Below are 12,937 nucleotides of genomic sequence, written 5' to 3'. Positions count from 1 at the left end.
AACTCGCGGGAGCGACGAAGAAGAGCCACTTCCGTTTTCCTGCCGAAACAGGAAATAAACAAAGCAGACGAGCTGCAAGGAGGGAAGGAGAAGGAATGACCGAGAAGTAAGAGCTGCTGAAGATTTATGTAAAAATATAAGGAGACCCTACGTTTTTATCGCTGTATTCATAACACGACTGAAACTGTATTAAAAATGTCTACCGTCTTTTTATTTAAAAAAACAAAACAAAACATAAATGTGGTAACTTATTCCAACTTCAGCAACGGTTATGAAACTGTTAGCCAAATTTCGACTAAACGTAACTAATAATTGGTTCAAACAGCAACTAATTTCCTGTTAGATTGATTTCGTAGCGAAGATTTTTGTTAAAATTAAAAAAAATAATAATGATAAAAGTGGGATTGTTTGTTTTTAGCTGCGTCGGAGGAGCACTGATCGCTTATCATGATGACGACGAAGAGGCTGGAGAGCTTCGAGGTGGACTGTGAGTGGGACTCCTGCAGCTTCAAGGGCCACAGCATGGAGGAGCTGAGCGACCACATGTCCCTGCACCTGAGGGATTATCTGGGAGACAAGGACGCCCTGGAGGAGCTGGGTGCGTTTTGCAGGGAACTACATGTTAGAAACCTCCACGTTAGAGGAAAGGACTTCGCGTTGAAGTTGTCTTAAAACTGGTCGTTGGGATCCGGGAGATTATTGCATCTAAATAAATAAGAATATCATCAAAAAAGGGACATTATTTTAGTATTTCGATTCAAAAATTAAGCTTGTATATTATAAACACTCATAAAACATTAAGAACATGTAGAATCTCGCTTGTAAATATTATTTATTATTATTTTTAATGAATTTCCAAAAGGAGAACGCTGCTGAATTAGTTTGTTCCAACTGTACATTTTTTTTTTTTTTTTAACAAACAAGCAACACATCTTGCAAAAGTGTGCAAGCTGTTTGGAGAGCTGTTCCTTGGGAATCTGGGTTGTTTATGAGTCAGTTTATCCTGTGGCAATACTCCATTTTTTTTACACACTTGTGGCCTTTTTGTCTGTAACCTCCCTTCATTTTGTTCCCACAAAACGTACTTAAATTTTGCGTATCGGTAACCCGGTCACGATAACACGTTTTGCTGGACGATAAATTAGACAGATGGATAAATACTTTACTTACTCTGAGGGAAATTCTGTATATTCAAGTCGCCTGTAAAACATCAGCACACACACAAATAAATAAAAACCCTATATACATGCTTATGGGCATTTTATTAAGGTTAAACAAGCTTTTCTGTGGTGAAATATAACTTTTTCATACAAACAGAAAATTATTCTGGCTGTTTTTAAAAAAAAATCTTAATATGTAAAAATCAAAAATAAGAAAATTTTTCTGAGATAATTTACAACAGGCGTTAAAAATGCATAACACCTTAGTATCTTTTAATTAGTATGATATTTAAGGGGGAAACTTAACATACAAGATGTGCTGATGCCGCCTTTCTAATTGCTGCTCTCTGTTTCACTTCAGACGAGTTTGCTTGTCTGTGGAGCGGATGCGAGTTCCTCTCCATGGGCAGCCCCACAGAGCTGGAGGTTCATGCCTACTTCCACAACTACCACGGAAAACTCAAGTTCATCGGCTCACAGCTGCTGACGTCCCGCCCCGACCTCCCCGGCTGCAACCAGGGCTCGCACAGCCACAACCTGGTGCCAGAGGGCTCCGAGGGATACGCGTGCCAGTGGGAGCATTGCGACGTGGGTGCTTTTGTCCGTGGAAGTCGCTGCTTGTTTAACTATTATTGATTATTATAAGGAGTGCTTTTTAAAAAAACCTATTTGCAGAGCACTTTTAACAATCCCGAGTGGTTCTACCGCCACGTGGACAACCACGTAGAAAGTGCCGAGCAGCAGTCTCTTTCCCAGCAGCAGGCGCTCTTCTGCAGCTGGGCAGGTAGGACGGGAGGGGAGGAGTCCTCGTCGGTTGCCATGTTGCCGCGTCAACGCGCTAACGGCCCCTTCTTCGTTCCGTCCCAGGGTGCGACGCCTTCTTCAAGATAAGGTACCGTCTGAGGGAGCACATGCGGAGCCACACTCAGGAGCGACTGGTGGCCTGTCCCACCTGCGGCAGCATGTTCTCCAGCAACACCAAGCTGTTCGACCACCTCCAGAGGCAGGCGGAGCCCATAGGTGGGGACACACCATTTGTTTTTTTTTGGAGTATTGAAATGTTTTTTAAGGATGCTATGTATTTACTAATGTAATTTTTTTTTAACTCTAATTGAATCAGAATCCCTTGTGTGTGAACATTGTGGCAAAGCTTTTCCCAGTGAGAGGCTCCTGAGGGATCACATTCGCCAGCACGGTAAAAAACAGCCGTCAGTTTATTACCAAATACAAGTTATTTTCTGCTGTCTGTGTTTATGAGACGAATCATACTTGAAATGTTTTTGCCTAAATAGGTGTTTAAATTTAGACCAAAATAGAGATGGGTGATATAGATTTAAAGATAAATCTGTAGAGAATTAAAAAAAAAAATCTTTACCACAGTATTTGTAGTAGCATTGTGATAATAATAAAAGGGGACTAAAATAACTATTTATTACTTCTTTTTTAGGCAACTGTCTGGGTGTGACACAGCAATCATAGTCCCACAAAAACAAATTTTTCTTGTGAAAAACATTCCTGTATGTGATATGCTTTTTATGTGACACCAGTCACATAATGAAGAATTATTTGTATCATTAAGCTGCACACAGTGACTGCATTTACGGTAACCATGTTTTCAAATTTATTGCTGCACCTTTATCAACAAAACTATGACTTTTAAATCAAAGTCTCCTGAGAAAACTGGCAGATGAAGTACAAAGTGATCATGTTCTCCAAGCTTTCTGGTTTTCTTGTATTGTCATGGTAACAAGGACCTCATCTTCTCATTAACTTATGCTCTAAAGTACACCTTAGTGCACCCAAATCTTCTGTTTTAAAATAAGACTAAATACAGCAAGTGTTTTCAAGTGAAGACTGATCTAGATCTTGTTTTTATTACTGAGAAGAATTGAAATGATTTTCTTCAGTTGGGCCCAAAATAATTCTCCATGACAAAGTTTTGATTCTATGAACCTACTTCTAAAAAAAAAACATGGATTAAATAAAATTGTTTATGCTTAGTGTATCGTTGAGTAGGTAGAAAAACGAAATAAATCACAACATTTTTGTTGATTTATTTTTAAAACCTGTGTGGCCCAGTTTTGAGTGGATGATTTTGCCCCTCGTGACAAAATAGAAGTGCTAAACGTGTTAGCATGCCGTAAATAGTCCTGCTGGGCATTGTTTGTAAAAACTGTGGGTCTGTTTGGTTCACAGTGAATCAGGTCAAGTGCCCCTTTTGCGATATGACCTGCACCACGTTAGCAGCTCTGAAGATCCACATCCGCTTCCGCCACTGTGACGAGCGACCGTTTCCCTGCGACTTCTGCGACAAAAGGTAGACGTGCAAAACTGATCCTGGTCGTCCTACGGTGGGAAATTTTTTTTATTTTTTTTCTTGTAGTGGTGAAGATGCAGCAGGGCGTTTCAAGTAATCACATTTGTTAGTCAGTTTTGCTTTTTACTCAAAACAGTTATAAAAACAACATTGTAGTCAAGGACAATTATTTATTGGCCAATATAATGACAGTAAGTTTTTTGTTTGTGTTTTTTTTTTTACAGAAAGTAAGTCAAAAAAGAGGCATAACGCATTTTGTCCCAACATGCCTGTTTTATAATGTTTCACAGACATTTCTTGCTGTAAAAAGTCGGTTTCTGAACCAAATCGGGCTCATTTTAAAGCTGTGTTAATTTTTCTTTTCTTTTTTATGACAGGTTTAAAAACCAACGTGATCTCCAGAAGCACACAGATGTTCACAATGAAGGTACCGTGTATCACTGCACAGTGGAGGGTTGCGATTATTCCTGCTACACGCTGCAAACCGTGAACCACCACTTCAAGAGAGTTCACGAGGTCCGTCAACCGTGCATAAGCTGTGGACCCGCTGACACAATGACACGTTTTTAAGATATTTTATTAAAATGATTGACTTTTGGCCAACAGGCTGGCGGGATGTCGAAATATAAGTGTCACATCTGTGACAAGGTCTTCTCCTGGTGTTACACGCTCACGCTTCACCTCCGAAAGAAGCATGAGCTGAAGTGGCCCTCTGGGCATTCACGCTTCAGGTAAACATTTAGCTGAATGTGCCTTTAATCATGCCCACTGCATGATTCTGCCATGACTGTTTTCAATTATAAGGAATGTTTGTACATATGGGTTTTTTTCTGGTGCTTTCAACCTGAAATTTTGTGCATTATTTTTGCTCTGCTCTGTCAGATAAAATCCTGATGCAATAAACTGTAATGTGAAAAAAAAAATCAAAAGGTTTGAACTTGGGACAATCTTTGAAAAGCAGCTCAGACAGCAAATGTTAAAAAGTGGGTTATATATAGCTGCTGTATGTAGCTTTTATAAACTTTTTATTATTATTTTTGTTAAAACTGTCACTTGTTACAGTATAATATGAAAGAAAATTTGCGGAAAAACAAAACAAAAACGAGCTAGCCTAGCAGAGAGCATGGTGGATGGTGTGAGCAGCTTACACTAGCATGATTGACAGTGCTAAGACCCTCCTCCTGGCTCTGATTGGTTGTTTCTGACTGTAGCTCTGCAGATAGTCGTAGGGCCACCTGTAGAACAGCCTGTTCTTTTTTCACAGATCCTGTCTCACAATATAGTGATAATTTTAGCAAATATGTAGAGAAAATATATATTATAAAAGTCACCTACCGCAGCTTTAATGCTTAAAAGCTGCCGCAGTACAATTAGGCTAATCAATAACATGGTTTGCACACAGATACAGGAAGGACGTCGACGGCTTCCTAAAAGTAAACATGGTGCGCTTTGAGACTGTCGAGGTGACGAAGGAGATAATGAAGAACATGGCCGAAAAGCCGCGCAACCTTCGGCAAAGTCAGAGAGCCAACAGCTCGAAGAAGAAAGCCGCCATCGCCCCGGAGAGCGGCCGCAGCTCCCCCACCGGTTCCTCCTCGCCCTCTTCCAGCTCCTCCTCCTCGTGTTCCTCAGACCTCTCCGGAGGGGAGGAAGCGTCGTCCCAGCACAGCCCCAGAGGAGCAGACTCCCCCGTCTACTGCATGATGACGACCATTCCTCACATCGACGACGACCCCGGAGGAATATCGCAGGACGGCTGCGGTACGTCCGGTGCCGTCCAGGCTCTGACGGAAGTCGCGAGGGGTCTCGGGATGGACGTGGTTTAGTTGACTGTTATGTAGCGCCGCTTTTTTTAAAAATGTGTTTTGGGGGTTTTTTAGCCTCGGAGCTGACAGCAGAAAGCTGACAGTTTTATTTTTAGTAGAATCTTTCTGGCCTGTGCGCTTTGTCCCTAAAGTGACCCATTCCATTTTAAACTACGTTTATTGTCATTGTCCAGATTATTGTCCAGCCTTCAGGCTGCGCTTCTATGAACAAAACCAGAAAATGCACTGCTATAGTTAAGCACCTGTGTCAATGTATTCTTTAGATATTTGCTCATCTAAAGATTTTATTTTTCATATCATGGTCAAATATGGTATATTTATAGAAGCATAAACATTTTTTATTATTTTTTGCTCTGTTGCACTGAAATATGTTAACTATTGGGTACTTTTTGTAAGGTGAGAATTGGATTCCAACTAAAAAAAACATGAATTCAATACACTCAATTTTTCTTGAGGAGGCAATTCATTTGTGATGAGAACTTATTTATTGAACTGTGCAAACGTTTTAAGCCATTTCCAATTTCCTTATTTTGCTACAGTTAAGTAGCAAAATTAATTTAGTCTTTTAAAGTGGTTTTGTCTGAGGGTTTCATTTTGATATTTGCTCGGAGAAACTTGCCTTATGCTAGGAGGGATTTGTGAGCTGAGTGGTTGGGCTTTAAAAAAAAAACCAAACAGAATATCTGTATTAAAATCATACTCCATCAAATAAAAAAAAACAAAACAAACAAAGAACCCAAGAAATGCAATGCATGAGAATTCCTGGTTAATATCTGTGTTCTTAGCCAGCTGTACATGGGTGTCTTTACAACTTAAGAGTGATATTTTAAAGCAAATTAAAACTGAATAAGAAACTACCATGTCATATTAAGGCCATTGTAGATCTTAAAAAAAAAAAATTCTAGAAATTTTCTAGACAAAACTTGGAAATTTCAATGGTTGAAAGTTCTCAATTTTTGAAACTCCAAGTTTGTTTTGTAGCAAATTTCCAACTTTTTCTAGAAAATTTTTGAGACTATTTTTTTTTTTTTTTTTAAGTCTGTTTTTGGCTCTCTTGTAGAAACCTGGTTTTTAGAGGAATGACATTTGTCATCAAAACATTTAGAGCAGATTAAGGACTACAAGCATTCTCTGTTGTAGAAACGATCAGCTCTCTGGTTTTTAGAAGTCCAGAAGGAAAAAAGCCAGAATGAGAGTTATGCTCTACAGCAGGGACAGAAACGACGGGAACGTGTTCTGGTCTGGAAGGTAAACAGAGTCCAGAGGAGAGTAAACATGAGGTGCCAACGTAGGCGGAAACCGCTCACAGAAATACTCTTTGAAGACTTTCTGCCTCAGATGGATATCCACTCTGTGGCTCCATGCTTGCTCCCATGATGCAGTTTGGTAGGGATGCAGCTCTGCACCCGGGTAAGAGACGCATGTGCAGCAACAGGACGCGCACAGCCTGCTGATGCTCGTTGGCTGAGCCTGCATCCTGCTTGTGGAAGGGTCTGTACAAGGTGCAGTGAATAAAGACGGGTCAGGCCGCTCGTCTTCCTGCTTCAGCCTCTTCACGCCGTCGGAGCTGCAGCCCTCCAGGTGCCGCTTCCTGTCGAGGGAGCCGCTCGTCGGGTTGGTTTGGCAGCCCTTGGGTCTCTCCAGATACGCTTTCTCATTGGGACGGAAAGCAGGTGTAGAAGGGTGAGGTTCCGGTTGATCGCTCGGGTTATGGCCGGCATTTATCGCTTTTTCTCTTCCTGCTGTGCTTCTAAACGCAGAATCTAAAAGCAGACGGAAAAGAGCACGTTTTAAAAACTACAATTTCAGTCGCAGTGAGCATTTCAGGATTATACTCGCCTAAATATGGGCGTCTGCAGGAGGGCTGGGGTTGTTCAGGCTGCTCCAAGTCTAGCAGGTTTGTGATTGGAAATTTCATCACCGTCTCCTGAGGAAGACTTTGGGATTTCTGATGCATTTTCTGTCAAGTCCATCATAAAAAAAATTTTTTTTGCTTTTTTTTTGCCATACAAGCACAAAAAATAAATAAATAAATCATTGCAGCATTTTCAAAATAATTTGTAATTCAGCTGTGTTGAAATTTAAACTTCATTTGTGTTTTTTTTTTAACATCGAAAAATACATAAAGTTAGATACCTTGAGTTGTTTGTGGTAATAAATCCTCCATGCAATATAGACATGTAGACAACTGCTGCTGCTTCTTCTTGTCTGGGGGGAAAAAATAAATGTGCCAACTGCTATGCTAGTTTTAAATCAAAGATATCTCAACGTATATATTTTCTTTTAACCAATTGAACCCTAATGTTTATCTCTTAATATGGACTTTTGTCTGCCTCGCAAAAGTGTTCATATCATTAATACGTTTTAAAAATGTTCTGCCAGTAAAAATCTGAAAAGACGAGACGTGTTCAGCCGATTTGAGTCGGAACCAGGTTTTGCTCTGAGTTTGACGTTTCTTTCAGAGTTGGGTCACATTCGGGAGAGAGACTGTAAACAAGTTTTAGGTTGTTTACTACAGTTCAATGTGCCACATAAAGAATTTTGAATGTTGTACAGAAGTTGTAAACCCCGACTCATTTCACTAGAGTTCTTCTTCTTCGATTAATGTTTTGATTACATGGGACGTCACGCGAGGTGGACGGCCACCTTTCCTAGGTTAGCAACTGTACTTATTCCATTTTTTGAATGATGGATTGAAAAGTCCTCTCTGTGAGATGTTCAAACATTTGAACTGTAGTTTTATAACGCAGCCCTGCCTTAAATGTCTATTACTCCATCTCTGAGCCGCCTGTTTCTTGGTCCACCCTAATATTCTCCAGAAAACGTCTGATTTGGTTCACTCCCCGCCAGGTGTATTAATGTAAAGTAGACTGAACACACACAAGCAAAGGCAAGCACTTTGAAATTTTATGTTATAAAAAAAATAAAAAACTATGCACAATTCTCCTTCAAATTCTTAATTCTACTCCATTTTGTGTTGCTCTTAAACATAAAAATCCCAATAAAATACAGCAAAGTTTAAAAATGGTTGACTTTGCTATTGACGAAAAAGAAAAAAAGACGTGAAAAGAAGTTCTGTGGTTCTTGAAAATGTATCGAAAGGCATATGTGGCATCCATTTTGAATATGTGTCAAAAATATATGTAGCGTATTGACAGATTAGTTTTGATCCCAGTTTCTTCGACTCACTGCGGATCTGGAGGACTTCTGCGCTGCTTGGTGAAAGGCTTTGTCAAAGTACGGCCTCTGTGTTCGTCCGGGAGGCTGCAGGTCGAACTGGAAAGATGGAAAAGATGACTAGTTTCAGTGGCAGTTGGGTCGAAACACCGACAGGACCGTCAAATGTGACGTCCAGTTTAAAAAACAGAAGAAAAAAAATATTAATCTCCTTACATTTCTGTCCTGGTATCCCATCAGTGGGTAGGCCGGGGGTCTGGCTGGGAGGGGCGCGAAGGCGTGCCGATTCATGTTGACGCCAGTAAATCTGACCTGAGTGAAGTTGCACCCCACGGTGGTTGACCTCTGATGACCCCTAGAGAACATTTGTCTTAATATCTTTAGAATGATAGCAGCACAAACGAAAATTTTTGCTGCACAAACGGAGTCGAGTTAATCGACACCCATTTCGTCTGATTTGAAGAAGGTGTGTGTGTGTGTAGTGGGGGCTGGTTGACCTTTGATGACCTCTAGAAACATTTCTTTATATCTTTAAAATGATAGTAGCACAAACAAAAGATTTTGCTGCACAAACGTAGCACAAACGTTTGACACCAATTTTGTCTGATTTGACGAAGGTGGGGGGGGCCAACTTCACTCGGGTGTAAATTTGAGATACAGACAAAACGATTATCAGAATATTATACCTTCTACAAATCAGCTTTATATCCAGTCACTTATGTGGGCGGGAGCCACTTTTCGCCTGACAAACAACACAGTATCTCGTTACAGAAGATTGCATTACAAATGGTAATCCTGTTCTGCTAATCAGAGTTAATCCATTTATTAAGTTTAAAATGTATCCACTCCAAGGACACCTGATTAGCAATTAGTTTGGAATACCAACGCCGTCTGTCGGGGTGACTCGGTTTAGCAAATATTTGTCCCAGATTTGTGGCAAACAGAAGCTGAATGCTGCTTCTCCATGTTTGGTTCTGGTTCTGGGGAAGCAGAGATCAGAACCAGAAGAGCTGAGAGGCCTGGAAGGTTGATACAACAACAGCAGATCTTTAATGTATTGTGGTGCTAAGCCTTTTAGTCAGGTATAAACTAATAAAAGAATATTTTAAAGTCCATTCTCTGAGCTCCAGAGAACCAGTGTGGGGACTGTAGAACTGGAGTGATGTGTTCTGGTTTCCTGGTTTTAGTGAGAACGTGAGCAGCAGCGTTCTGGATGGGCTGCAGCTGCAGGTTTTTTTGTTTTTTTTTTATGCTGACCTGTGAGGATGCTGTTGCAGTTATCAGTGCAAGTAAAGATAAATGCATGGATGAGTTTCTCTAGATTCTAGTTTCTCTTACTGGGACATTAGTCCCCTAAGCCTGGATATGTTCCTCAGGTGATAGAAGACTGATTTTGCAATTGTCTTCATGTGGCTCTGAAGGTTCAAGTCAGAGTCCATCACTTCTCCCAGATTTCCCGCCCGATCTCTTGTTTCCAGCTATCCTAGCTGTGCGTTGACTCTAGATCGTTCCTCTTCATGCCCGTAGATAATAACTTGAGTTTTGTTTCTATTTATCTGAAGAAACTAATGACACATCAGTGCATTGATTTGTTCCAAGCATCCACTCAGCGATGTCGCCTGGTGACATCGTAACGTAGAGCTGCGTATCGACTGCATAATTAATCTCGTCTGTTGCAATCTGAGCTAGGGGAAGCATGTAGATATTTAAAAAAAAAAAAAAAGAACTGCTGCGCATGAGCGGAAAGATAAACGGACAAAATAATAACAGAAAACACAGAAATGTCAGAAAACGGTTTCCGTAATCTGTTTTTGACAAATGTACCGACTTGCAAGATTTCTACTGTTATGATTTAGTTTTCCATTCAGAAAAAAACCCCAATTACTGATCGTGGAAAGGTTGATGAACAAAAGCATCTGCAAGTGAATCTTTAATAAATGCAGGAAAGATCACTGCTGATATTTTATTTAGTGTTTAAGTGAATACTTTGGAAAAAAACATTTAAGATCGTCTTCCATGACGCATTTACTGCTCGACAGTAAACAGCTTTGTTTTTAAAGTTCAAGTTTTTCAATCCTTGCAAATTATTTTGTCTGACTCCAGATGAAAAATTAAAGAAAACTTTTCTATAAAGAAGCAGAGACGAAGCACTGCTCCTATGAACAAATTAATCTAAAAGCCTGACCTGTTTTTTTTCTCTATTTTAAAAAAAAATCGTGACAAGATTAAATCAAGATTCCACATTGAATGTTTTCATCCCTGCCATCACAAGGATCAGCAACGGAAAGAATTCAAGGTTTCATGATTTCGAATAAGTGAAAATATCTGTCGGTGTGTGTTCAAGAAATACAGACTTAAAACAAGCTTATTTGTCTTGCCAAAAAGTTAAGTTTTAAGTTATTTTTGTCTTATTTCAAGACCAAGAACCTAAATAAGTAAACAAGTATACAATTTTGCATTTTTGCCGTGCAAAACCTCAACCCACCTTATCTGGTCTGGCGAATTTAGTGATAAAGTCAGACAGAAAATCTAGAAAACAAACATATTTCTGCCATAAATCTCAGTCCTACCTGAGCAGGGAGCTAAAGTATCATCAAATCCCGTCCCTCAGTTAAAGTCCACGTCTCGGCCAGGAGCATCCAGAAGCTCTCTCTTCATCGCATCCGAGCCTCAGCATCTCGCACACGGCGCCGGATCCAGTTCTGTTTGTCTCAGTCTGTTCCTGTGAGCCGGTGTCGGCTCTCTGCGGCTGGCCTGGGCCAATTAGTCAGTGTTACTTATCAACACCAGCAAAGACCATTAACTACTCCCAGCTGCTTATGCTAATCTAATCAGCCCTATAAACCTTTCTGATTGAGTTTAGGGGGAAGACGGCTTACTGTGGCAGCCAGGAGTAAGAGGAGACGCAGCAATTTGAGACGAGAATGGAATATACTTACATTTAGCTCTAGGCCCATTGTTTCCCACTTTTTAGGACACGTTTGAAGATTTTAAATGGCATAACAAACATAATTTTAATCTTGCTTGGTGATATGATTTTCAGAAACATTGATATTTTTTGCTCTGATTATTACGGTTGAGAATTTTCCTCGGAAGGATCTCGATTCTCTTCTTAAAGGTGTTTTTTCTTCTTCTTGCTGAAAGGTAACAGCAATGCAAAACCAAAATTAATAACAATACTATCTATCCTGTAGCAAGTTTGGAAAGTTTTGGGTTTTTTTTTTAATGCCGATATCTTGCGAAGGCCAAGCGCTAGCATTTTTGTCTTTTTTTTTTTTTTTTAAAGATAGAATATGAGAATTTGAATTGATTAAAGGACCAGGCATTTAACAGAAGTTATTGAAAGCCAACAAAAATAGCATCACAGTCCAATTTTCTTTTTATTTGACAAAAAATAAAAAAGGAGAAAAAAAATCACCATCTTTTTGACATAAAATATCAGTTTTGGCAGTATGTTTTTTTTTTTTTTGTAAAACAAAATTGATTTAGTTGGCTAATAAGGCCCTATTTTCATCACAATATTCTAGAGTACGAGGTTTTTTATTTTTGTGTTTTTTTAGAACAGAAGGCGTCTGAGCCAAACGGTATCATGTGAGGTCACCGTTAAGCTTTACAGGCGGGCCGCCATTAATCAAAGTAGGAAAGAAGCTCTCTTTCCTACTTTGATTAGGAAAGTAGGAATACCGCTCCCGACTGTTACCGGGAGCGGAAACAGTCTGTCACACAGTCAACAGTCAAACTTTGGGGTTTCTCGTTTAAACGTCCCGTTTCCACAGGGGCGTAACTACATACTTTGAGGTGTATGCGAAAATGTCATTCGCCCCCCTCCCCCACCCCAACGACATAAACTTGTACAACTCATTTTTAATTAAAGAATCAATAATAATAATAATAAATAGCTAACCTGAATATTTACAATTCTCTTGTTGATACACTGACGTTACTTACCTTCTGTCTTTCAACCACTTTGAAAAGCTTTTCTTCGTCTCTCCAACATCTTTATCCCTCCCTCTCTTCTGTTTTCTGTTTTGTGCCCCGGAGGTTTATCTGCCGCCCCATCTTTAGCTCCCTGTAGTCGAGTGCATTCTTACAATTCAAATTTAAAAGGAAAAAAAACGGCCTCAGCGCGTTCTGAAGGGCCGCTGCCCAAGCTGCCTGTGTGGGAGGGGAGAGCGGCTGGCAGGATGGAGGGGAGCCTAATCAGTGCTGTTCCTCTGTTATTGATCATTTCCTACACAAACAGCTGTTAAGTACATAAAATGCTGACTAGAAAAAAAATTCCCCACGTCGTTTTTGCGCCCGCTCTAATGCAGTTGCATACACTGCATACCCACTTTCTGCGCCACTGCGTTTCCACGAAATGTGCGGCCCGCCTCAGGGCTGGTTGTCCCGTACGCGGCATTCAGACGACGTGGGCCACCCTTCAACCGGATCCCATTAAGAGGAACATGAGGAAC

General features: G+C 40.3%; 2 protein-coding genes across 2 annotated transcripts; one reads left to right on the top strand and one right to left on the bottom strand.

Annotated features, from left to right (window-relative positions):
• LOC116708214 (histone H4 transcription factor) lies at positions 1-6,331 on the top strand. Its single transcript, XM_032546057.1, has 10 exons — positions 1-106; positions 419-598; positions 1,522-1,748; positions 1,836-1,944; positions 2,028-2,180; positions 2,281-2,355; positions 3,357-3,477; positions 3,855-3,993; positions 4,084-4,208; positions 4,880-6,331. Exons 2-10 carry the CDS (start codon positions 448-450, stop codon positions 5,301-5,303), a joined length of 1,524 nt encoding a protein of 507 aa, XP_032401948.1. The 5' UTR covers positions 1-106; positions 419-447; the 3' UTR covers positions 5,304-6,331.
• Positions 6,332-6,506: 175 nt separating this feature from the next.
• Positions 6,507-12,339, bottom strand: LOC116708001 (uncharacterized). The gene is made up of 6 exons (XM_032545749.1): positions 11,051-12,339; positions 8,697-8,835; positions 8,493-8,579; positions 7,440-7,511; positions 7,143-7,263; positions 6,507-7,066 (listed from the first exon to the last, which is right to left on the bottom strand). Exons 2-6 carry the CDS (start codon positions 8,769-8,771, stop codon positions 6,507-6,509), a joined length of 915 nt encoding a protein of 304 aa, XP_032401640.1. The 5' UTR covers positions 8,772-8,835; positions 11,051-12,339.
• Between the last annotated feature and the right edge of the window lie 598 nt (positions 12,340-12,937).

This window comes from Xiphophorus hellerii, chromosome 18 (assembly GCF_003331165.1).
Source record: "Xiphophorus hellerii strain 12219 chromosome 18, Xiphophorus_hellerii-4.1, whole genome shotgun sequence".
Classification (NCBI taxonomy): Eukaryota; Metazoa; Chordata; class Actinopteri; order Cyprinodontiformes; family Poeciliidae; genus Xiphophorus; species Xiphophorus hellerii.
Note: the sequence above shows the minus strand (reverse complement) of the source record. Positions and strands in the feature narration are given on the sequence as shown.